This window comes from Xenopus laevis, chromosome 5L, assembly GCF_017654675.1.
Source record: "Xenopus laevis strain J_2021 chromosome 5L, Xenopus_laevis_v10.1, whole genome shotgun sequence".
Taxonomy (NCBI): domain Eukaryota; kingdom Metazoa; phylum Chordata; class Amphibia; order Anura; family Pipidae; genus Xenopus; species Xenopus laevis.
In genome coordinates, this window is record NC_054379.1 from 32,999,290 (window position 1) to 33,026,874 (window position 27,585).

The window sequence follows — 27,585 nt, forward strand, 5'->3', positions numbered from 1 at the left end:
TTTTTTGCACCTTATGGTTTTGATTATGTTTTGAACAACAAGTCTTCCACCCAGTCACCCCCATCTTCCTCCTGGCTATGATTATCTCTAGTTTCTCTTCTCCACGTACCGACAGCCTTGATCTAATTTTATTTCCAAGATACTGTGTTTGAGCTAATTTTTAGGGGAGTTACCCATCAGTATGTGGGGCATCCTGTATCACTTTTCTGAGGCCTATTAGCCTATTTTAATATACATGAATATTCATAGCAATACCATTCCTCCCCGCATACCTCTCTTAGCACTGCTGTTTGTTTGACCAGTGACCAGTTTTATCAGCTGTCTTAATCTGGTTGAACTCTGCCTTTATTCCTTCTGCCCTTAAAGCTATGTAATCCACTGCAGTCTTTGCTTCATTGTCTGTGTATAAGTATATCTACTTCCTTCTCACTCTCTGCTCCTCCAAATTAACCATATGTTTGCTACAGGATATTACTCTTAAAGAAAGAGTGACACGTGAAAATTGGTAACACGAGGAAGTGCATGGTACACTCTCTATATATGTGTGCATATAAATGTATATATGCGTGTATATTTAAAGGGAATGTAAGCAATGTTGCTCAATGATTAGCCAAATGTTTCTAGACTACAAATCCCAGCATACTCTAACATAAAATGAAATATTAAAATATGCTGAATGTGTCCAGCATTATGGTGGTAGTGTTCTTATGGCAATGCTGCTCCATATTAGCTTTTGCTCAGGTCTTGAGGACCAGCACCCCAATAAATACCAGAGTATAGAGTCCTACGTGGAAACCAATTTGTTAAACTCATACCCAACCCGCAACACCAAAACCTACATACTTACCTGCTTGGACCCGCAAGTACCTTGTCCGCAACCCGATCCACTGACCATCAAGAAACAGGAAGTGCTGTCACTGTAAACCGGAAGTGACGTCATTAGAAGTAGGCATGGACAGAAAAAAAGTAGTAAAACAGGAAGTGCTGTCATTGTAAACCTGAAGTGACATCATAAGACGTAGGTGTGATCAGAAAAAAGGGAGTAAAACTCGCTATTGAGAAGACCAGCGACCCGCAAACCCGGAGAACCACCGACCCGCATCTATACCTGCTCCCGAAAATTCTACCTGCAACCTGCTGGGTACCGTTTTTGTGGGTAACCTGCGGGTACCCGACCCACTGCAGGACTCTACCAGGGGATCCTGCTTTTGCCTGTGAACACCCCTCTCCCAGTTCTTAGTTCGCATGATCATCACTAGAAGCATTAAACACACTTTATTCTAGCAGTAAACACCCAAACTGCATTATGTTCACCCTTAATTACATTCTAATAATTGCTGAAATGATTGCACAGTAATCTCCCCATTCTAGACAACAGCACTAATAAGCCGGATTCTCACTGGCTATTTGTCTTGCAATTGTAATTAGTTCTGCCCCCCCCCCCACCCTACTTTGGAGAGCTAGGAGGGCACAATAGAAGAGTTTTAGGGCAATGACAAACAAGGCACTTTGTGCCCAATATATTAAATGCATGAAATTATTTTGATCTCGTTGTCTCATAGCTATATGGATATGTGCCTGTATAATGCCCATAATGATGCAGAGAAAAGAAGTCTTGACAAAGCCCAAGAAAAATCAGCTTTCTCTGGCCATAGTTAGAACTGACCAGGGTATGGCATTTTGCAGGTGCAGTTAGGGGGCTTTTGAATAGCAAGCAGATCATCTTAACTTTCCTGCAGTGATCCCGAATGGTCTAATCTGAAGCATTATGTGTCAAGGATATAGATTAGTGTTCTGATTCCGGCAGCACAGGAGACAGCAAGCAATCATCTGCCCATCTTATATTATTAAGGAGTAAAATATAGAATACTATCCTCCCATGAACATTTAATGGTTGCAGCTAACCTGAACAGAGGAACATATTAGGCAATGCCCTCTTTTTGAAATAGATTTTATATTGGAGAGGTATGAAGGCTTTAATGAGTTAAATAAAAGTTGGGGTTTAATCATAACCGCAAGGCTGTACCAGTAAATCTATTGTATTTGTCTATCTATATATATATATATATATACACCTATATGCCCTTTTATTATATTGTGATAATAATTAATACAGAATTTGTGCACCCTTTGGGATTGGCAAAGGGTTTGTCAGAAAACACAAATGTGATTTACACTCAGTTTATGAAAGAAGCAAAGTGTGTATCCATTGCGTCTAGTGGCAGCCACGTTGATGCTGGGATTCTGGGAAAGGAACTGCATTATGGGTAAAGAAATAAAGACAAATTGCTTTGCATGTTTAAAAAAAAATTCTGGTGCGAAATCCACCGTCCACCCCTGCGGGTCTCTTCTCATTCACAACAGTACAAAGTGCTGCAAGTAAACCCACCTACCATTAGTGAAATTGCAGGTAAAGGGCCATTTTGATGGGGTTAATTGAAGACTAGTTCCTGTGACTCACATTAGTCAGTTGGAAATTACCCCCAGCAATAGACGGGGTTTTAGAGGCGCTTCTTTTCTACGAGTCACATTAGGAAAACTCCATGTGCCGCAGTCTTAGGGGAACATTACTGGAAGTCAAGTTACAAGTTCCCCTTTATTGGCCAGGTTTTATATTTCTAATTCCAAATATGCATTAATAATATCAGTGACACGTTAAAGCCCATCAAGACACAAAAAGCATTTAAGCAGAATGGACGGGAGGGGGGTAAAATAAATCAGGGGTGTGTAACCTGTAGCCCAACAACTATGGTGCTTTAACTACAGCTGCCAACAAATGCCCCTTTTTGCCCTGCCCTAAACCCAGCCAAGATGCCATCAGGGCAATTCAGTTGTTTTCCATAGACTTCAACAGACTTCCCTGCTGGCATCTAAGAGGTTAAATCGTGCACTTGAGTGAACTGCCATGCCCCTGCTGTCTCCTCATTGTGTGTCACTGGCCTGTGTGTGTGTCACTGGCCTGTGTGTGTGTATGTGTGTGTCACTGCTGGCTTGTGTATGTGTATGTGTATGTGTGTGTGTGTCACTGGCTTGTGTATCACTGGCCTGTGTGTCAGTGTCACTGACTTGTGTGTATGTGTCTCACTGGCTTGTGTATGTATATGTGTGTCACTGTGTGTGACTAGCCTGTGTGTATGTGTGTGACTGGCTTGTGTATGTGTGACTAGCCTGTGTGTATATGTGTGTCACTGGCTTGTGTATGTGTGTCACTGTGTGTGTCAGTGTGACTAGCCTATGTGTGTGTCACTGACTTGTGTATGAGTGTCACTGTGTGTATCAGTGTGAGTGTGAGTAGCCTGTGTATGTGTGTCACTGGCTTGTGTATGTGTGTCACTGTGTGTGTCAGTGTGACTAGCCTGTGTGTGTGACTGGCTTGTGTATGTGTGTCACTGTGTGTGTGTGTGACTGGCTTGTGTATGTGTGTCACTGTGTGTGTCCGTGTGACTAGCCTGTGTGTGTGTGTTGGTTACAGTGGGATCATGTTGATAGTGTAGCAGCAGCAGCAGCCCAGTGTATTGTATCCTCACCCACCCCCGGCCCTATCTATCGCGCAGCGCTGCACATTCCCGGAGACGCCTTCTAAACAAGTGCTTCTGCTAAATATTAATACCTGTCTTGTACCATCAGCGCCTTAGTCACTTCTTCCCGCAACAACTTCATAAACCACCCTCCCTGGTCTTGCGCTTTGCCTCGAACTTCCCTTCCCCACAGCCCTGGCGGCTCCTTCTTCACAGTTCCTTCTACTGGACCCATCAAGCACCATTCTCCTGACTGACCTCCCCAGCCCGTGTGTGTGTGTGTGTTTGTGGTGCCCCTCCGGACCATCTTATAACCCCGTGAGGTGATTCTTCTCCCGCGTTCTCTTTGCTTCTTGTACATTCACTCCCCCCCATGCTCTTTGGGATGGTCCGAGGCCCGTAGGAAACAGTGACTTTGTGAGTGTGTGACAGGGGGCTGTGATCTCTTAGCTCTGTGTTATCTCCACAGCGGGATCACATTCCAGCTCTCGCCTTATTTCTTTTCCCCCCTCTCCCTTTCAATCAGCAGCAGCAGCAGCAGCTTGTGTGTAGCCCTCCCCTCCCCCTTGTAACCGTGTGTGCCCTCATTGCCACCCCCCTCTCCTTCTCATCACTGGCCATTGGCTTTGCCCGGGTCTCATTTTCCTGTCCAGCCCCTTATGAATGTCCATTGGTTTTGCCTTCCCTCCTCCCCTTCTCTCCCACTGGCCCTGCCCATGTTTTCTATGTCTCTGTCCATCCAGCTCCTGACGTTCAAGTTTGCAGGGACGTCACGTCCGCACTTGAACTTGCAGCTCAGGGGGGCTTTTGCCATTTTTTTCATTTCTCTCCTTCTCTATCTCTCTCTCGCTCACTCTCCTTTTTTTCACCCCCCTCTAAAAAAAAAAAAAAAAAAATGTCATGACGGCTTGTCCCACAATTCATCTTCCCCGCACCATCTTTGTATTATTTCTAATTTATTTTGGATGTCAAAGGCATTTGATGAAGATATTTTCTCTGGAGTCTCCTTCTTTCTAACCCCGCTCTCCCGATGTGAACCGAGCTCTCACGAGCCACCCACCGACCAACATGTCTCGCCGCAAGCAAGGCAAGCCGCAGCACTTAAGCAAACGGGAATACTCACGTAAGTAGCTCGCCCGATCCCCACTCTTACCTGCTCACACACACACAGCTGCCCACAGCTTCACTGCAAAGGTGATAGCACCAGAAAACCACTCACAACAAACGAGGGCAGGGAAATCAAAGAATCTTCCTGACTTTCAGCCTCTCGTGTCTTCAGAAGTAGACTGCAAAATACTTTTTCTTTGCAGAAAAAGAAGGAAGATTCTGGCAGGGGGGATTAAAACCCCAAATCTTGCAGAGACACAGAGAGAGGGAGGTGAGAGTGGACATAGAGCAGGGATCATGCAGATAAAAGAAATAGTAAGGTCTTTCTACTTCTTCTTTTAATTGAACTTGAAAGCAATCACCCACAAGGTGTAAGGTTTAGGAAGAGATGGGTGCTTTTTTTTTTTTTTGGCTTGCTGCAGACATGAGGCATTGCATGCTGTCTAGGCTGCTCTATGAACTCCGTGCTGCAAGAGGGAATCTCCTCTGTGGCCGCTGTTGTTTTTCCCCTTCCAAAGAAATCTCATTCTTCTTTCAAAACTTTTTTTTCTTCTCCTTCTCCTCCTTCACCACCGGCAGAGGAAATCCCTTCCTTTTCCCCCTCTCTTTCTCTTTCACTCGCTCTCTCTCTTTCTCTCTCTCTCTCGCTTACTATTTTTTGGAAGATTTTCAAAAAAAAAAAAAAAAAAGTGGAAGTGGATTTTGATTGGGAAAAATCTCGTGTCTGAATGTTTACAAGCACCGCGTGTGCAGAGCCTCCTGCCAACAACTGAGGACAGGAAAAGCAAAATAATCTCCAGAAAGAAAAGAAACGCACACACACACTCGCATACACACACACACACACAAAAAAAGCAATGAAGAGGTAGCTCGGCCGTGAAAGAATTCAAATTGTCTGTCACTTTGTGACTCTGAAAAGGTTCTCGAAGCAAGCTGTCGTGTCGTTTGACTTTTGGTGCGGAGCACCTTTCGCCGCTTCGAGTAAAAAATAAATAAATAACGTGTGTGAACGTACAGGGCAGATTTCCTTGGTCAGATCTGAATAGGTTCCAGACTCATTTATGTCATCTATATATCCATATTGTCACGACATTAATGTATTGTGGTGAAAAATGTACTTCTTTACATCTTTTCTCGTTGTTGCTAATCATAGATTCCCCATGACACCTTTCTCTCATTCCATAAATCTATTCGACCCCTTCAGGTACCGGCCTGACCGGAGGTGAAAGTCATTTTACCTGTCGTTTTTTCGCATTTGGATCATTTTGTTGTGCTTCAGTTCAGATTCTGTTTCCTTTTGTCTGTTAACGCTTTTTATAAATGTAGATATTAGCAACTTATCGCATTCACAATGCAGGATAGCATAGACAACCCCATAGCATGACCCAGTCCTGTGGGAATAGCATTTCATATTTTTAGTTATTGTTCCTTGTCTTTGTTACATGGTCATATTTTGCTTTTTTTTATTTAATGTTGGGTTATTATTTTCTCATTCACAGTTTATTCTTGTTGTAAGCAATAATGCCTTTTTTTCCTGTCTGAACCCACCCCCACCCCTTGCCAAGGGAGCTCCAGGGGATTGATCACCAACATGAGGTTTCACTTAAGACTTGCCTAGAGATACCAGATCTGACCGCTAGGGAGCAGAGGAAGATTAGGAAACCTACCAGCTTGAACCTTTAACTCGTTCAATGTATATTCCTTCATTTTCATATTCTTTTTTTTCATGGTGGGGGTGAATGGGTAGAATATATTTTCTCCTCTTCATTTCTTTGTCTTTTCCCTCATCTCACTCTTATTATTCATTTATTTATTAGCAAGGAGCAACCCAGTTCTGAGTTTAAAACAGTCTTCAATGTGTTTTTTTTTTTTATTGATGATGGGTTATTATGAAAACTGTTTTATGCACTCAATCGCTCCCCTTAGAAATGGCACAATGAAAGGAGAACATTGCCCTACAGAGAGAGAACCATTTTCCCCACTAGCTAAAAATCACCCACCTCATTATATATAAATAGAATTAATAAATGGGTTGGAACCGTATGTGGTACATGGAAACTCATTATTTCATCAGTTTATATGGGCTCAAGTCAGTTGTGTAATAATCCTTTCTTCCCCCTCATCCGAAAACTGAAATTGAATGCAGCTCTAAGCAACTTTCTTAAATACATTAATTAAAAAGGTATAAGTTATATGTGAGTGAAATTTCTGTTAAAATCTGGCAGTTTACATGCTCTGCACTTCTGGTTCTGACTCCTGAAACTGTGTTGCAAAAGCCAACTGCTTAATAGACCTGGAGTAAAACTGGCTTCTGCTACATTGTTCAAGAGTCAGAAAACTCAAAGGCATAAAAAATACCTCTTTCGTTAAGAGTTACATAAAAAAAACTTTATTAATTGAATTGAACATTGAATTCATGTCTATGGGATTTTATTTAATTTACAAAAAGGATTTAGGAGGAGCACCCCTTTATTTTTGAGGTTTAGCTGGGACTTTTTTTTTTTTTTGTCCGTGCATTTTTAAAAGTTTACGTCGTTCTGTTCTCCATTAACCCAGATGAAGGAAGCAAGGAGGCTTGAGTAAGAGGGGGAGGGGAGGGAAACAGGTTTTTCCTAAAACAGAGAGGTTCCTTGTTGACTGTCTGACATGTTTGCCTTTTATCCACGTGTTTGGACAGAGAGAGGAAGAGGGAGGGATAGAGTCCTCTGTTCAAGCTCTCATTGTGCTTTTATTATTTGCAAAGTTCACTTGAAAAACACTACTAACAAGGGCGAGATCGTTATTATTTCTATTTAAGCCCAGATCAGTCCAGATGCTGGATAACATTATCACTGTGACGTTATAGTTGCTGGGTATGAATGAATGAGGCAAAGAGTTTTCTCTTTAAAAAATAGGATAAATGATTTTTAAAGTTGATACACTGTACAGAAAATGCTATTTAGGCTAAATTGTATCAATACTTTCCCCTGCAATGCTTATGAAAACCAGCGTTGTCTATTGTATTGATATTATATTATCATTATAAATAGCATGTATTTAGTAGTGCCAATGTAGTATCTGTTTCTGTACTATAGAAGGGTTTATTCAATCAACATATGCCACAGATAGAAATATTCGGCGATCAAGGAGGTAAAGCGGGCCCTGCACAATAGAGCTTACAATCTAAAAAGGGAAGAGGGTACAAAAGCCAGTTCAGATAATGTGAATTTCATGTAAAATAAACACCAGATATGTCTGGACGTGTCATCTTTGCATGTACTGTACGTACGTGTCTATGGAATGGGCTGAGCTGTTTGTTTTTCGCAGCCAGCGCTGCATCTGATTTTAATAATAATGACAGGACTGAATAATGAAATCGTTTTCTTCGGTTATCTCAATACATCAGGCGGCCCAGCATATGAAACGCAGGCGGCAGCCCTGAATATACTTTATTTATCAGGATGTATTTTCCAGCTAATTGGGAATAATTTATGTCGAGAGCGTTGGAAATGTTAAGGTTATGGATTTTATATCTGTACATCTGATCATCTTGTTATTTTCAAGAACTTTGCCTCCTATAAAATTAATTAGGTGAAATGTGGAGGGGTAATCAGCAACCTCTGAATAAGCACTTCATTTCCTGGTTTTGATTGTAAATCAGCCCAGTCACCCCACTCCCTAGACTTAAGGCTCTTTTTTTCCCTGCAGGTTTCTTTTAACCATTCCAAGCTATAGTAGGTCAGTGTGTGTGTATCCCTGCTCTTCATTCATGCCAGTAGGAAATATACAGAACTTTTTTTTTAAAAAAAAATATCATTCTTGTTTTCAGTTATATGCTTGTGTGGGTGCGTGTGTGTGTATATTCTATAATGATCTGCTGAAATATCATCATCTCCTTTCCTTGCAAAAGGAAAACTCTTTATTCTTGCTTCTTCCCCACCTTAGAAAATGTAAATACCACTAGTTTCGTTAAACTAAACTGGAAGTTTCCCTTTAAAAAGCAACACTGGCTCGAAAACGATCTTTTTGTGGTCAGTTGCAACCTTCATAATATTGCAGTTGACCTAATATAAAGAACGATCCTAAAGGCTTTGGAATTGTGATGTCAGACTTTGTCCTAGTTGGAACTCAGGTGCAAGTAGGTACTGTTTCTATATTATTTGAGTCTGCTCAGCTGGGACTATACTTCACCCCCCCCCCCTCAATATTCCCTGTATGTGGGGTTGAAATAAATTTAACCTGAGTTCAGCAGATTTTTTGCACTTCACCAAGAACTATTGCAATAGTCTGAAACCAAATTAAAATCTATTTTTTGATTCTCTGTGGCTTTAAGTTCATTAAAATGTGAAATTGGCAGCCTGCTAAAGAAGGTCACGCTGATTAACTGTTTGATCGTTCTGTCGGGCACCCGGATATTTTTGAATGTTTTTCGTTTTTTTTTCTCTCGTAGCTCCATCGCTGATGTGCCACCGTTTTTTTGTTCATCAGAACAATGTATGCTGATGCTCTTTGTTCATACGAGTTGTATGTTTGCTGGACTAAGACCTGATCTGAAAGAATTCTGAAATAATCCGCTTGCTGATATTAAAATTTAGAGCATATTATACAGTTATCTGTCAAAAGTGCTTTAAATTCCAAATGAACAGTGAACTTTCACACACTATATAAAAAGCAGGAAAGACCCTATTATTTTACAGAATTGCCGCTTATCAGATACAGTGTGATAAAATGTATCATATACTGTAGATCAAGCTATATTGCTTTGATAGGGGAGCACAAGTGGATACAGTCAACCTGTACCTGAGACAATCCTCCCGTTTCCCACTGTGAAAAGATACTTCTGAAATGGTTATTTTTTTTCGAAGCAATTAAATTGATTTAGTGTATGGGTCGAAATAGAATTTTTATAGAGCCTCTCCTGCTTTGCTATATATATTTTTAACTACTATTATACGTCTCATTCAGGCTTAATGTAAGCGCAGGTGGGGGGGGGGGACGTGGACGTGTAACTAGTTTTACATTCATTTATCAAAATATCTTCTGCCAATAAATGCATGTTCACCATAACAATGGCAGTATGTGCTGATGCAAAACCTCTTGATTTCTCTCCTACATGTGTTGATCCCTTTATTACGTTATTTCTTCGACAGCATATGGGTGTTAAAAAAAAAAAAAAAAAAAAAAAAAAAAAAGTGATACGTGGGGTGTAAACTAAGCTTTGCTACAGATTTGTTTTTCAGTTTTTTTTTTTCCGTTCCCTTGTAAAGAGAGCTGATGTTGTTCCCTTTGTTTTCTAAACTGCAGCCGAACCTGTCGAAGCCATTCTCACAGACGATGAACCAGACCACAGCACATTGGGAGCCGGGGAGGGGGACCATGATCTCCTTACCTGTGGCCAGTGTCAGATGAACTTCCCATTGGGGGACATTCTTATTTTTATTGAGCACAAACGGAAACAATGCAATGGCAGCCTTTGCTTAGAGAAGGCTGGGGATAAGCCACCCTCTCCCACACCAAGCGAACTCAAGAAAGCATCCAATCCTGTGGAAGTTGGCATCCAGGTCACGCCGGAGGATGACGATTGTTTGTCAACGTCATCCAGAGGAATTTGTCCAAAACAGGAAAATGCAGCAGGTAAATCCGACAACAGGAAAGTTAGTGCATGCTTCTCTTTATTACAGTCACAAACGAACATACGTTTACACACTTGAAAGCATTTCATCCGTTAAATGTTTCTATAAGTACGTGCATTTGTTTTAAAGGGGAACTATCGCGAAAATGAAAATTTAATATAAGCTTCATCATACTGAAATAAGAATCTTTCTAAATACAAACAATTAAAAAATTCTGTACCCTTTCGGAAATAATCAAGTCTATCTGAACTACTCTCAGCATTTATTTCTCCTCGTTCTGTCTTCATTAAGGAGTTGGGTGTCAGATGTATGACCCAATATATCTTATAGGGGGGCTCCTTTTGTCTAGAAGATGTATTCGAGCTCCTTCTATTAAAATCACCAAAAATCCTGTCTTTCTACATGCAGAATTTGTGCAAAAGGCAGTTTTTTTGTTTGTACTGGAATCAGTTATTTGAGTGAGCTCTAATACATCTGCTAGGAAAGGGAGCCCCCCTCCCCCTTATAAGATACACTGGATCATTCATCTGACACCCAACTGCCGCATGAAGACAAAATGAAGAGAAACAGATGCTGAGAGAGGAATAGTACATATAAACTTTATTATTTCAGAAACAATGCAGAATATATAATTGACTGTATTTAGAAAGTTTCTTCAGTATGCTGAAGCTTATATTACATTTTTATTTTCGCCATAGTTCCCCTTTAACAATAAAATAATTCTTGCGTGCACTTCTCTATGGAGGCAAAAGGCCAGATCTTTGATAGGTGGCTTGTCTAGAATCTATCCATAAAATTATTTAATTCATTTGAAACCAGATTCATAGATCTATATAGTCCGTGCATATATAGTGTATATATTCCATCAAACAATGTAGGATTACAGCGTAAATGAGGAACAGAGTGACTTTTCCAAAGTGAGCACTGCAGGGGTTAAAGTGTGCTCTAGCTAGCCTTGGATCCATATTGGCTGTCAGCATGCAGACTGTAATTAAACACAGCCCCATGGCATAGTGACACCCCTGACCTTGACTTTAAGATGCCATTTTCGACTGGCCAGACCAGTGTAGAGAGGGCAGTTGCTGAAGCGAACAGACATGCTTATTCGAAAAGTTTAAGGGCATGTTGGAAATTTCAAAAGGTTGGTTTGACAGGAAAGGCCGCTTTCTGCTGCCTGCCTCTTCAGCCAAATGATAAATGCTTTCCTGAGCTTTCCCATGTCTCTGATGTGGCTTTGACAGATGTATCTTTATTTCCTTACTGCATTGCATAACCGTGTATTGTTTTAAACGAGGAGCCCAGCACAAATTTTATATTTCTTAAAATTTGAACTTTTCATTTTAAATTTTGTACTCATTACAGCTACAATTTTACTTACAATAAATGCCAGTCCTCACTGCTCTCTAAATTTCCATCTTTCTCTATATATTATGTTATTATTAGTACAGGTATGGAATCAGTTATCCAGAAAGCTCCGAATTACGGAATTACGGTCTCCCATACGCTCCATTTTATCCAATTTTTAAAAATGATTTCCTTTTTCTCTGTAATAATAAAATGGTACCTTGAACTTAATCCAAACTAAAATATAATTAATCCTTATTGGAAGCAAAACCAGCCTATTTGGTTTATTTAATGTTTACATTATTTTATAGTAGACTTTACTGAAAGATCCTTTATCCGGAAAACCCCAGGTCCCAAGTATTCTGGATAACAGGTCTTCATACTGTGTTTTGTACTGCTCTTTGAGTCTAAATTTTTTCTTAATTAGGATGTTTTGCTAAGGTGTAACATCCCAGTGAAAAGGCTAGGATTTCATGTTGGTGCAACACTTTTCTGCAGGACAGAGGAAGAACAGTCTTTGTCATAATGTGGAAAAGCTTGTTTAGGAAAGAGGAGTGGAAAATGAACCACGTGGCTATTTTTAAATTGATCTTTGTCTAATCTACAGTGCCGTTGTTGGGCTCGCTGTATTCTAGTAAAAATGTGTGTTGAAAATAATAGTTTAGTCCTTTATCGGGGATGTGCAGATGAAGAAAGGAGTAACCCCTCTAGTTACCTGCTACATTTTTGATATTATAAATGGCACTTTAGTTCTGTGATCATTTCTGTGAGTCATTATCCAGCAATGAAACTGTAAGACATTGATTAAAGATATTTTTTTATGCATTGTACATTTTCTTACTTCATTATCATTGGCCATTGAAATCTTTTGCAACAAGTTAAGCATGTTGTATCAAAGAATTATTCACATGCAACAAATGTCCTAAGATAACACGTGCATTAAATTCCTATGGAATTGTGTTCAGCTCATTGTCAAAGTTTTGGCACTTTCTGAGTTAAGATTCATTTCTTTCCTGAAGGGCCTGTAGCAATGACCATTTCCATGTGCTGTCTTTCATTTGAGGGACATGGAACAGTAGAGCGAGACATGATTAATGAAGTCAGAGCTTGGTGGAAGGGATTTGTAGCCTTCGGAGATCCAAAGCCATGCTAAATCACCAAATATGGAGTAACACTAGTGTGATGTAACATCATATTTACATATCAGAGAGCTCTGTTTAAAAGACAAAACACAGTATCTGTCAAGGAGGAATTAAAACCAGACGTCTTGCTTTGGTCCCAAATAGGTCACTCTATTGACAAAGTCCGCATGGAGCGGACTCGCCATGAGTCTGTATTTTACCTTTTTGGTCATGGCACCCTAAAACATATTTGTTAATGATACTTTAAGACAATCAAAGTCTTATTAGGGGGTAATTAAAATAAAAATGCCAATGCTAATACATATATATAATAATTTGTATTATATGAATTTATTTCCACCACCAATTCTTTCTGAGCATAATAGTCAGACTGAAATCTCAGCCTTGCAGTAGACTTTTGCATGCATACGAAAATGATTTACGTGTTGTAATAGGGGTTAAGTTTAACGCACATAAATGAGGATGTTTATAAATCTAGTTCCACGATGGCCTCAATAAGGACGTTTAAAAAAATAATTTCACTAATTTGTATACAGTGCACCGCAGAGTAGTAATTGTCAGAACAAGCGTAACCAACCCACAGGCTATCTTACATACACGATTATTTTGCACTGTTACCTCTGCTGGAAGCACTCATATTATTCTAAATTAATATTTATAAGCATGTTGTGCGGAAGTTATTTCAGGTGGTAAAAGGTAAATTGTACGATATCTAGGTTATTTTTGCAGCAAAGAGGAAGCTGCCTTTGAACATATCTTTGACTTTGAGGCCTAAATTAATCTGATTTTTCCATAAAACATTTTTGTAGCCTTCACTGTTTTTGTAGCAGTGTTTAGAGGCTTATTCTTGATGGATTTTCAGATATAGGATATGTTTATTCAGAGTCCGTTATCCAGAAAGTTTCAGAATTAGAAAAAAACCACATTTTTAATTCTTGGCTGATTTGCTTTTTCTATTTAATAATAAAATCGTGTCTTGTTCTTAATGTTAACTGATCCAGCATAAATCTATGTTGATGTCAAAGCGAACCTACTTTTAACACAAATTAAACCTTATCCGATCCCTTTTCTGAACCCTCAAAATGAATCTAGATAATAGATCTCCTACCTGTAACTGAATTTCTACAGGGTGAGGGAGTTTACAGTGATTATTTATTTATTCCATACGGTGGTTTTGAAAAGAATTATGCTATACCTAAAAGTTACTGACCTAATTCAAAGTGAAACAGACCCATGCTTCGAGGCTGAAGCTACCACCATGAGAGCTGCTGTGCTATGTCCTACTCCAGTGAAATGTTTAGTGCTGTGCTGCTTGGGGAATAAATATGTATAAGGTACCCCATTCATTTCACTAAGTAGCCAGAAAATATCAGCACATAGTGATGACCCCAGCTTCAGAGCACTCGTCAAAGGTTTCTGTTAATTTTACTGCCAGCAGGCATTACAGCTTTGTGACCCAAATTATGCTTCTTCAGTGGAACTGCTTGCTAACCCTTGAGTCTAGTTTGCAGACCAATGCATTTTTTAAGGATAAATCAAACTAGATATTTGATTTATAGTAAATATCTGTGGGTTCTTCTTTATGAAAGCCTTTAGAAGACTAATTGTCTACTGAATGGTAACACATATCATCTGCATTATCTCTCTGCATTATAAATATTAATGGATGATATTCCTTTTTGTTTGAACTACAGACAGCTGTCAGTGTTGCTATATAGTACTGTCTTAAAAGAGACCTGTCTGGGACACACACATTGAGTTAGGGATTGTGATGCAGCCATAATTGCAGGATCACAGAATACACCTAGGTATAATGCAAGATCTGAAATATGGACTTGCAGCTGAATCTGTAGCCACCTTGACTGAAATGCAAAGATCCAGAAGAATGATCCAAGGGTTTCCCAATGCAGTGGCTTTGGATGATGACAGATTACTCAGTCAGATTTGGGTAATAATCTAATTCTTCACTGATTTTAATCATCTGGTTGTTTTTTATCAACCCATTTGGTCAAAACCACCCATATTGTCTGTGGTGACCATAAATATGTAATGGGTACAGCCCTGTAACTACTTAGAGAAGCAAAGGGGCTCTTTAATCCAGGGCTACTTTGTAATCGCAGTAGGACACCACTGTACTACTAGGGCATGCCACTTAAACATCTAGATGGAAAACCTGGTATAATGCCCTGGAGACCTTTGGCAAATACATGGCAGACTACAGTATGAGAAGAAGTAAAATAAAGGTAGAGGCAGACTGGTAGCTACTATTGCCGTTTGGCTAATACTGATGATTAGGATTAGTGCAACCAATTGCTGTGAGCTTTCTACACTTCCACCTCCCCTATTGCACTTGTGGCTCTTGTTTCAATGCTAGCTCGGAGAACTATATAACATAGTTCGAATCTCATTGGTCACTCTTCAACAAGTAAATCCTTAATGCTGTTTCATTTCTAGAAAAAACGTGTTCAGTGTCTACCTAAATTGTTCTGCCTCGAAGTGTTATTGAGCTGGCTTGTTGTTAGCTTGGATTGTGTTATACTTAAAACAAAAACAATCGTGTGTTTCCAAGAAAAAAAAAACATGCTGAAATTTTGAAAGTACTCGGATAAACGGAGGCTTCATCTTAAGGCCTGCTTTGTGAGTGCAGCTCTACAAGTTAAACTGAGAGCTAATGCAATGTAATTTAACACTGATTTGAAGAAAAGCATGTGTGTCCTATAATAGTACCAAAAACATAACTTCCGCTTTAATAAATACTGTAAATGGTGCATTAGCAGTACTGGGACAAGCTTGAAGCCACAGCGGGCTTAATAGTTGACACCAAGTTCATCCACTTGGTTGCTTGGTGGATGCATCTGGTTGCTGAGGTTATTGCCAAACTTCTCTTTTAGCTTCAGTGGAGTGCAGTCACCCCCAGTAGGGTTCTGGTTCTGACACATACATTATTTGCTCAAACTGTAAACTCATTATAATATGTTAAATGTAGCACCAATGTTCTTGGTTTCAGTTTATCCTTAACCTCTGGCAGATGTTCTGAAGTCTTTACTAGGTGTTTGGAATGACTAGATATAAAAAGTTTGACTTCATGTTAATGAAATATTCCCTATGGAACTAGAGGCTACAGTGTGTAGAATGAGACAGTATTTAGCTGTGGTGAAAGAGAACCATAGTTATTTTTTTGAGCTTGAGACAGTTTTGGTGAGGCCATGAATTCTTGTTAGTATGGTTTTGTTTCTTAAGTCTAGATATGTCTGTTTTCTACTGTACAGATGATATCTGTACCATAATAGTAGCTTTTACTGAAAAGCGTAACTGCTTGCACTTTTCCATTAGCAAAACCTATGTACATCTGTCAAATTCGACTGTACCTCACTATTAATACTCAAAGCGTGATGAAGTCCCACTCCTGAGTGCAGAATGCTAATTGGAGTATCTTCCAAGAAATGTCACAGTACCAGTCAAGTTTGCAATTGAAAGTGTATTTTTTTCATTAGTGGCTGTGTGTGATTGAATGAAAAATGCAACAATTACTGTAAAGCTGGTCATAGATATAAAGATTTTTCGTTACCGTGAGACCACGATTATCTCGAAACAATCGTTTAAATGTACGATTTGTCCATCAGCTAAAAAGACAATTTCAGGCAATATTGCCAGGAAAACTGAGGGTAGCTGCCTGCTTGGCCCTGCAAACATAGATAGATTGCACTGGGACCCATACATTTTTTTTAACCTGGCCGATCAATTTTCTGACATATGTCGGACTAAAAATCGTAAGAGGTACGATCGTTTGATTCCCACTAACTTCACGATAATTTAATGAATTGGTCGTTTACCAAAGAAAAATCTTAGCGTCTATGGAGTGTATAGGGCACCCCCATTTAATTATATACTGTATGCACTAAGTTTGCTATTAAGATTAAAGTATTACTTCAGTATTAATCTAACATCGAGTATTGGCACAGTCCTAAATCTACATGTCCGTAGAAATCCTTGATTCCTATCCAACCTCCCCATTGATATCTGTAAATTCTCTACAGTCTGTACAGGTAATTATATAGCAGATTTCCCTTTCTCTTCAGCCAGTGACCAAAACTTGCTAAATTTGTTTGCAAAAAATATGTTTCTGGTTTAAGCCAAAATGATTTAATTAACATGTGGCCATTGTTATGGCGCTGCTACCTTGTAAACATGACATGGAAGGTCTGTGGGCTTTGATGTCTGCTAAACTCTAATAAAACAGTGTACATAGGTCTAGGTCAATCTTTAAATTTCTAAACAGCAGCCTTTTTATGAGCTACATGGCCAAAGAATGTGGAGACTGTAACCTTTTGTTTGCCAGAATCTCTTTAGTATGCCTCTAAATAATATATTATGACTGATAATAAATCATGTTCAATACCATTCCTAATGTTACAAAATATTCTCTCTAAGAAGTTTCTTGTACAAGAATTCTGAATTTCTGTAGTTGCCTATTAAATATCACCAACCCTGCTTCATTCCTTTTTTATACTGTCTGAAAATAATAAATGTCTCCAAAATATATGGTTTTACGTTAATTTGCCTTATTTTCAAGGATCTTTAATGAAGATCTTTCATCTGAAGGTACAGTTGATTTTGAATTGTTGTAATTGGGTACACTAAACTTCTGTGTTTGTTTGTATGGTTGAAAGAAATTGGGGAAATAATGGAAGAATTTAAATATCTCCAGAAAGCTGCATCGTTTACCTACAACAATAAATAACCGTATTGACTTTGGTCACTGTGCATGAGAGAGACAAGATGCATAGTGCCTTCTTATTGCTTCATTAAAAACATTTGTGAGTGTTCGTAAGGGGCATCGTTAGGCAAATAATGAATACAGTATATTGGCAGCGCAGGCAGAATCGTCAGGGTCAGAATTAAACCATTTGAAACATAAGTAATACGTTTTCATGATAAAAAAGAAAATTGGGTCACATAGAAGGAAATCACTAATCTGCACATTTAATAGATAAAGTTGTGCTCGAGTTTAACATTTATTATGGGAAGCCATAAAAAATCTGAAAGCTTTTTACAGATGCTGTGGCTGATTATTCAGGAGAAAGGGGGGACGGGGGGGGGGGAATGTTCTTTATTACTAAATTAGACACAGTTTTGCCCATGATGTAGCTGGCATTCGTATGCCATGGTACCAGCTTTGTTCAATGAAAGACAGTTAGAATTAGGCTGGACATTGCCTGGCATGTTGCCACCACTTACTATGAGATCTAATCAGCGAAGGTCTTTATTTTGTTACTGCTGGTAGAGGATCAGTTGTGCCAGGAGAACGCTATCATCCTCATCATTAAGTAGTATTTAGTACCTTTCTGTATCCAAGATTTTAGTTTACCTTTTTCCAAAAATACTTTATATTGCTGGCAGAATTGCAAGAATAATCATGGCAAACAATACCCCACAAGTATCTCTAACGATATGTTGTGGGTACGGACAGCTGGCCTTCTACACTGCTCACACACAATGTCTGTCTCTGTATCATTAAAGAGGGTTCAGAGTACAAGCAGATTTTGGGGTTGACATCATCCTGTCTGGCTACATCTCTCAAACTCTAAGGGGGTTATTTACTAAACCTTGATTTTTTTTTCTGTTAGAGGTTTTTTGGCCAAAAACTCGAATTTTTAGATGAAAAAAATAATTAATTTGATTTTTTCTAGATTTATTATGCCCTAAAGCTGCAAAAAGTCTGAATCCGAAAATCTGTCATCTCAAACCTGTCGAGGTCAGATAGAAGTCAATGGCAGATGTCCCTTTTACAATTTGAAGATATCGTGATCTGCTCTGGGTTTCGTCAGATAGTCAGAAGAATTCTGGGTTTTCGGGAGCTAACCCCGAAAAATCGAGCGATTCGGGCACCAAATCTGAAAAAATTGTACGATTGGAGTTTTCGCTCGATTTTTATTGATTATTTTCTTTTTTTTTTTAAACAACCCAAACTTTTTTAGTTATTTTATTCATAAATAAGATAAAATCTTGGACGGGAATTTGGTTGAGCTTGGTTTAATAAAAAGATGAGAGAAATTTGAGTTTTAGAAAATTACCACCTAAATGTGTCCCGGACTTCTATTAAAAAGGCTACATATATTATAAAGAGAGAGCTTTAAAGACATGTTCATAGATCAATATATAATATAAAGTGAGCTGTCACACTTTGGAAAAAAACATATACAGTAGTTACATGATCGGCCTAGGACCCATACCCTGGGGGGCCGTATGAAACAACAAATGTACCTGAAAGGCTGACCCTGAATTTTAGGTAAGATTTATGTCTTAATACACAGTGTCCCAGTTATACTAGATTTATTGCTGAAAATGTGCATTTTAGCAATTACTTGTACAAAAACTCACTCTTCGCTTCCATATAGTGCCTTGGTGGAGCTTATAGAAAAGGTTTAAGGTGTTTTAAGGTCCTTCATTGTCAGAAGTAACCACACCTTCAGGTTGAGGTTCACCTTATCCTGGTTGATACATAACCAGAATCTTAATGCTCTACTGGTTTTCCCTGGAAAAGATCTGTAGATGGGGATATAACGAAGTCACGTTCAGCAGCCAGCCCAGGGAACTGTACAACCCTCCGCTTAGTGTGGGGAGCAGTGTTAAATGTCAAATATATCTCTTTTTACCTATATTTTTCTAGATTATTGCAAAATGCTATGTACCTTGCCAACGCTTTATCACTAAATGATGCACAAATTTATTGGCCTCTCACATTTAAAAATGAATCTTAATTTCTTCATCCTATTTTAAATGTAATGGATATGTTTTGCATGTATCCTTTTAAATATAAAATGGATTAATCAGGAATATTAAATTATAAGCTTTTGTACTGCTTTAATTTAAAACTTTTACAACCAAGAACTGTTTCAGCCGATGCCCGGATTTTCAGTACTAGCCTTTCTTTCCTTTGTTTGGTGGTAGAAAGGAGTTTTTTAACTGTATGCCCATTTTGCAGGCGGAACATCTTTGTTGGCAGATGGACCAAATTAACAGAGTGTATAAAGAAAGAGGCATGCTTATAATAAAACACACTTGAACAAATTCATCCCTTCCCAGTTTGCTTAGTTAAAAGAGCGTTGACAGTGTTTTTACAGTGTCTTATGCTCCTGTGAATCCACAATCTTCCATAATGGAACCTGTCTATGGCTGCAGTGCTTTAGGGTGTTAGTTGGACAAATGGCTGTCAATCAGTCCTACATATGGTGCATTTGTTCTAGACCATGTTTTTAGCGTTTAGAAAATGCAATGGAATATTTAAAGGAACAAAGCTGTATCAAGTGTCACCCTAGCCCTGAATAGCCAGAAATTATTCTGTGTTTTTACACCACTTTATATAAACTAAGCCTTCAATTTGTTTGTGGTGTTCAAGCACATGAGACTTGCCTTGTGCAGCATCAGAATAAGCTCCATGGAATTAAACTTGACTTTAAATATTTTAGTCCACTAAGCCTCTCCTTTTTCTATTATGCCCAATGTTTTCTCTATTATAGCTATATAGATTGCATTTGTTAAGAATCAATGGTACAGGATCTATTATCTGGAATCCAGAAGGGGTCTTTGCCTCTCCATACTCTAAAAATAATTTTAACGTTAAATAAACCCAAAAGGATTGTTTTGCCACAAATGTGGATTCATGCAGCTTAACCATCAAGCTAATGTTTTATTATTACAGAGAAAATGGAAATTATTTTTAAAAACTACAATTTTGTTAAAAATGGTGATGAGCTTTCTGGATTGCAGGTTTCCAGATAAAGGGATACCATGCCTGTTTCACCTTTCACTAATGGTACTTTGCGCAGGCCGCAAGTTGCATTGATGACAATAATTGATATCTTTATATTAAAATGCTTTTGAAACATTTCTGATTTACCTTTATTACCGTTATTTTGAAAAAAAAATATATGTGTGTTTATATTCTGACGGTATTTTTTTTAGCTTCCTTTTAAAGCTCCTTATCTGCTAATAATGATTGGAACTCTGACTCTTAGCAGTTAAGGAGATCGATATACCTTTTGTTACAGTGACAATTCAGAATAAAATAGTGCAAAATGTTTGTTTGACTCTACCATAAATTTTGTCACCTGAGCATGAACCCTATGGTAACCTCTGCAAAAACTGCAATCAGATTTCTACTGTTTTGTGTTTTAATTCCAAATGAAATCACTAAAAATGAGAAAATTGCATCCTGATAAAATATCTTTTTTTTTTTTAAGTAACTGCATTAACTAAAACATTTCTGAAGCTTCAAAGAGTGAATTCTGTTCTGATGTTCGAGCTGTGTGACTTGTAGCAGCAGGATTTACGAAAAAAAAAAAAAAAAGCATTTCTTATTCTACATACAAGTGGATTGCTTAACAAGCCAGCACAGGCACATACTTGTTTGTACAATAGAGATAAAAATTCCTGTATAAAAATAATTCACTTGCTGACAGCAGGCATTGTGCAGGGGCTGCCTCTTTTGTGCTGGCCGCGGGTCTGAGATCGAGGATCACGACTCGTGCTTTTTATGCAGAACAGTCTATCAAAACCGCTCGCTGGATTCTGCCTAAAAGTTAATTGCTTAATTTTAAGAAATATTTCAACCTCTCCTTGTGACATTTTTCTTTCTTCTCCTCCCCTGCTAAGGTCCGTTTTTATAGTTTTCTGCAGACGCTGCAAAAAAAGGCATAATCATTATTTTTTATTTATTTATTTTTTGGCAGGTCAAGAATGGTGGGGCCTTCTAAATGTATTTGCATTACTTGCTATTGTCTAGCTTAGGGCCTTTTATCTTGCCTCTGATAGATTCCATGTAAGCTGTTCCTTGGCTCTGGTCCCTTGTGCAATAACTTTACCATGGGAAGGTAGAATTTGTGCGGCAGACCTGTGGCTGACAATGGTCTCTAAAGGGGAGGTTTTCATTGGCACAGATTTTAGGCAAATTCATTGGTCATTTACAGTGGAAAGACTTGAATCATCTGTTCAAATCACAAAACGGCAAAACCTTCAGTGGCAGTGAGTCATATGTTGTTTTTAGAATTGATTTACAATGTGGAAAAGGAGCTACGATGGTCTTCTGTTTATGCTTAGTCACATGCAGCATTACATAAACCTGTTAAGACAGATACTCTTCTAGTAATTTTTTACAAGTAAGACACTAGACTGCTCTTTGCAAACGTCACCCATATTTACTGTTTAGCATTAGGCTGATGGCAGATGGAGCGCTTTTTTAAAGTGATCTAGTCTAGTAATTTTGCTTTTTACACGTAAGGCACTAGACTGCTCTTTGCAAACGTCACCTATATTTACCGTTTAGCATTAGGCTGATGGCAGATGGAGCACTTTTCAACCAACGAAAAAAAGTGCCCCAAAATGGCATCTCCAATCTCCGGCTGTCAAGGCCAGTACTTGCTGTTGTGAATATGGAAAAGCCCCAGTACTCACTATCGTGAGTCAACGGTGGCAGAGGGCACAATTTTGGGGGGGCTTTTTAGTCGGCTATAAAGCCCTCCTTTAACTTTCATCTTAAGGGCAGAGATTTAGTCGCCTGGCGTTTAATCACCTCTTCTTCGGTCAACTAATCTCCACGAACTGCGTTCCTGCCAACTAGAATGTAAATCGCCAGCGGGATGGCACTCGGAGCGCTTAGATTTTCAAAGTCGCCCGAAGTTTCCTCGTGAGGCAACTTCGGGCGACTTCGGAAAAGAACCGATCCGAGCGCCATCCAGCCGGCGATTTGCATTCTAGCCGGCAGGAAGACAGTTCGGGGAACTTAGGCACCCGAAGAAGAGGAGATTTGTCGCTGGGTGACTAATCTCCCTGAATCTGAGTGTGTGTCTCTTCCCTAAGAGCTCAATCTCTCTTGAAATGTATTTACATTAAATTAATAAGTGAAGTGGGAGAAGATAAACCAAAATAACCATCATAGGGCTCAAGACAAGGAAAGCTGCACCCACTGGTTTAGTAAAACCATGTACTTAATACCTGCCTTGAGTAGGTGTTAAGCACAAGGCTCTGGATGCACCCTGTGCCTGTGGGTGCTCATACTTGTTCATCATAACTGACACACAGTTATACAGGTCAGGTGCAAGTGGTTTCAGGTTTGGTTTGGTTTCAGGGGCAACTCTTTGCAACCATTTCTGGTTGGCACATTGGACCTGTTTGTTTTTTTTTTGGTAACCTTGTCCAAACTGTTAATTATGGTCAAATCACTGACTGTATTATTCTGCAGTAATAGGAAAATAATTTGAAACGGTATGAATTAAAAAAATTAGTTTTGTATTTATAGTGATAGACACATTCCATTAAACGCCTTCATTTTAGGGTATTCATTATTCAAACCAAATAAGACTGCAACTAGAAAGGAGTGTTTTGGCATATATTAGGCAGCAATTTATTGTGTGGTTCAGCCAGCTCTGTGAAACTGTATTAATGATCCAGAGACATGAGATGTGGGAATTCGGTATCAAACAAATCACATTTTAATGGAAATGTTATGATGTGCAAGTGTAAGATTCAAATGTGAGGCCACTAATGAGTAAGACTGCCTGCTACTGAGTGTGATTAGAGAATCCTATGGCTCCTGCTGCAGAGAAACACATCTGTACATGCTGCTTTCCAAATGAATTGGTCAGTGTAATAATAAAATAAAACATGAGGGGTACAGTTCTCTGCTGTGAGAGGATGGATGTGATTTTAGTCTCTTCATTCCTTTATGGAAGGGGGAAGCAGTACAGTTTTAGTGAAGTTTCACAAATAATACAGCATTTCAGCATGAGCCCTCTCTTCTCCATGGCATTATTGACTTCACAACAACTAATCTGTTGCATACAACAAATTATGTGGGAAGACCTTTTCTTCTGTGATCTCCACAAGACCACTAACTGACTGGTGTGGTGTTTACCTTCCCAATTGGGTTAGGGCAACAATTAGAGGTCTATTTGCCCAGTAACCTTACTTTGGTCAACTGAAATGTCTGCTTATGCCCACCCTCAGCCTCTCGCCTCTCGCCCTCTCAAATATACTTAAAAGCTACCTTTAGGATAGGAAGATCCAAGTGTCACAAATTTTTGGCTGCCATCTTGGATTTTTCAATCAGCCTGGGCATTCTTAAAGTGTAAGCAGAAGCCTAGGCCCTTACCCAAAACCAGGGTGTAGTCATCAAAATCACAAAAAATCTGGGAACCAGCACTCCAGCGGTGTGGGCTTCATGCTCAGGCCTGCCTGATACTGTCTATATTCTGTTGGGTGGTAACGTTGGCCACGTTTTGGCTGCTTGGCCTGCCTGTAGAGATAAGATTCTGCCTAGACAGTGGCTTCAAATAAGTCTGTAAAAATAATAAATAATAGCCTTTAAAATGGCTTAACTTATGCTTTAAAGTACCCAATTGTATGGTGACATGACCATGGATTTATGCTAACTCAAATTTAAGACTTTTTATTGTTACAGAAAAAAGCAAATAAGTCAAAATTTAAGAAGTAAAGAATTGTTTCTTAAATAAGATATGGCATTCCCATATTTCACAGCTTTAATTGAGTTATGTATAGACACCAAAACTTTGTAGTAAATAATTGGCCTCAAATAATGTTTTTTGTGTTGCCTTGCTATGCTTTTTCGAATTTATTATTTCTGGTCGTACTAACCCAACTTGTTGCATACTTTTAGTGCACAAGTATAAAATTATCAGCTTTTTTTAATGTTTTTTTGGTTAAAGTAGAAATGCAGCAGTATCAATAAGTAGTCACATACAATGTTTACTGATACTCAACTTCCTTAAAAAAAAGAAGTTAATGGCAAACATAACTGATTTTTTCTCACATGATTTGGTTGGTACATGCAAATCTCAGTTTCTAAAATGCAGTTTAAGGTATGGGTTTGTATTTGCCACATGAGCCACCACACATGATGTTTGCAGATGAAGTATGAAATAACCTGGTTTCACTTCCCTAAAATCTTCTTTCTTCCTGTACTGCTAAAATTAATATGCTGTCTTCACTGTGAAAGTGCATTCAGCATAACCATTGTGCACCTTGGTTCCATTTACTTTGCCCTGGTGAATCATTTAGGTTGTTAAATCCATAAAGGTGGCTGTATGCAAGAGACTGATCAGCATCTGGGCCAGTTGGACAGTTGTGGTACAGTGGAGCCATTCATTATATAGCTAGAGTCTGTTTTGTATATGTCCTGGCTGTTGGATCTGGCAAGAAGTTAAGAAATGTGGCTCCTTTCACTTCCTCTTCTGCCAATTCACCTGCCGACACCTGGAGAACAGGTCTGTTGAAACTGGCACCTGGAGGTGACTTACATGTTCAGATAGTCGAACGGTATGGTTGAAATAGGCCAAAGTGGCTAAATCGGGGAGTTTATAATCAACAATCGCTGCGTTCATCACGATAGTGATACATCACGGAAAGATCCATGGAGAAATATGTTCTCAGTACAAAAGAAACCAAACCGATGAAAGTTTAAAAACAGGAGTAATAATAGTTACTGTTTTATTGCAGTGGTAGTAGACAACAGTAGAAACCCGAGAGGCGTTCAAATTTAGACATTTGGGGTAAATACAGGGCTACCTTGGTAATAATATTTATTTAATATTTTCTGGATATTTGATGAATTAGTAAAATGCCAAACCATGATGGGGGTAGTATTCGTGCAAAAGTCAGAAAGCCACAGGGCACTGCTTCTGCTTTAGAGCTATCTGTGGTCAAGACATGGTTCAGCTTTAGAAAAAAAATGACCAAAAGCAATCCTATTCATGTAGCTACTCGTCTGTAAATTCTTGCATCTGGCATGCAAGTACATGACTTGATGCATTCTTATTGTTTGCTTATAATTTCACATTTGCAGCTGAATATCCTGTGGTCACCAGCAAAATTAGGAATCTCGACTTCACTCCTAGGTTGTAATGCTGCTACACAACGGGTACAAGTTCTGTTTAAGTGTAATTGGAATGTTTTATGAAACATGACAATAACAAGGTCATTGTTCTCGTTTAGACTTTAAAATAATAATGGTGTTTTTAAATTGACACCTTTGCTATTGCAGGCCAGTTTATGGTGTATTCTTAGATTTGTTTACAAACACTCTGAGATGTGCAAAATGCCTATGCAAATTTACATGTTTTTACTAACCACTCAAGAATTTTTCTCTGAATTCCTTGATAATATTGTGCATCTGCTAAGTATAGTCGGCCATAACTTCTGAGCGATACACCAACATGCTTGCAAATTGCGGCACATTGTTTTCTTCTTTCATTTGTGTAGGAATGGCATAAATTCTGGAACCCGATATAATTAAGTGCATGTACATCCAAATCTGTTGAAGCAACCCACAAAGGGAACTCAGATCCCATCTAATCATATTTGTAGGCTTCCCATGTGTTCATCCGGACATTCTTGTTTGTGTGCCTTTTCAAGTCTTTGAAAAATCGAAGCTTACAAAGGAGAACCTCAGGTAACGTCGCAACCCAAATGATAATATAGATTTGTACCCCATCCACTTTGGGTTCATCTTCAAGTTTTTAGACTAGGTATATACTGTATGTAGTTAATGAGAGATTCCTTGTAATTGAAAATGCCTCACTATGTAAGCACAGCATCAAAGGTACCGTTATATTAAAGGAGAAGGAAACTCTTTTTGCACTTGGGGGTGCCATATGTTAGCTACACACAAGTGATTGTATTTACTTACCTGAAAGCCCGGGCCGGAGCTCGCATCAGCAAGCACCACGGATCGATCCTCTTCAGGCTTCTTCTTTCTTCAAATTTCCCAGGGCAGACACATGCGCAGTAAAATGAAGTAGTCGATTTTTAAGTTGCAGTTCGGCTTTTCGCTCTACTATGCATGTGCAGCCGTGTGAAGAAAGAGGAAGACGGAAGAGGATCGCTCCGTGGTGCGCACTGGTATCACCCTGTGCAGTTTTCTGCTGATAGTAGCACCGGCCCGAGTTTCAGGTAAGTCAATACACTTGGGGATGCCTAACATATGGCACCCACAAGTGCAAGAACGCTTTCCTTCTCCTTTAGACTAATCGCTTCTTCTGTAGGGCGACAATCTCCCCGAACTGCTTTCCGCCTGCTATAATGAGAAAACGCCAGCGCAATGACACTCGCGTCACTTCGATTTCCGAAGTTGCCTCACGAGGCAACTTCGGAAATCAAAGCGCCGTGAGTGCATTTGCGCAGGTGATTTTTCGTTTTAGCAGGCAGAAGGCAGGGGGAAGGCAGTTCGGGGAGATTGTCGCCCCGAAGAAGAGGCGATTAGTCACCCATGTCCCCGTGCCCTAAAGCTAATTTCTTACATGTTGATTGAAGTCACTTTAAATAGAAGCCTAGAATTTATGTACATTAATGAGAGAGTTGGTGTGTCTAGTCTGACTAGCCCCCTCCCCCCCCCCCTTTGTTGTGTGTATACATCATTAGGAGTCCAAATGGGCCTTACTACCCTACTATTTCCATTCATATGTGAACTACATATTTGTCTGTCCAAGTTGCTGGCCAATCTCTCCTACAATTCTGGTTGTGGGCGAAATTAATTGCATGCACCATTACATTACAATTCATTACATGTATCTGTGGCACTTAAAAAAATAGTACATAACCTTGTATGCATTACAAGAAATGACTTATTTGTTTTGAAAATATACTTTAGCAACCAATGCCACTTATATAACGCTCTGGGAAGATGTGCACGCAGGTCTTGAAATACCATTTAAAAAAATAAACTGGAGGTTTGCATTTAAACAACAAAAACAAAAAGCAAAGGAAAGGAAAGACAACAAAAAAAAGAAAATCATGAAAAAGCACTGTGCTTTTTGGATGAAATTTACTGATAATTTGCTAGAGCTCATT

General features: G+C 39.0%; 1 protein-coding gene across 4 annotated transcripts in view; it reads left to right on the forward strand.

The window, feature by feature from the left end:
• Positions 1–3,572: 3,572 nt before the first annotated feature.
• Positions 3,573–27,585, forward strand: part of bcl11a.L (BCL11A, BAF complex component L homeolog) — a 99,172-nt gene continuing 75,159 nt past the window's right edge. For 2 of the 4 annotated variants that reach the window (XM_041562119.1, XM_018261759.2), the window contains exons 1-2: positions 3,574–4,641; positions 9,909–10,238. In XM_041562119.1, coding sequence (XP_041418053.1) covers positions 4,587–4,641; positions 9,909–10,238 — 385 coding nt within the window. In that variant the 5' untranslated portion in view covers positions 3,574–4,586. 4 annotated transcript variants of the gene reach the window in all.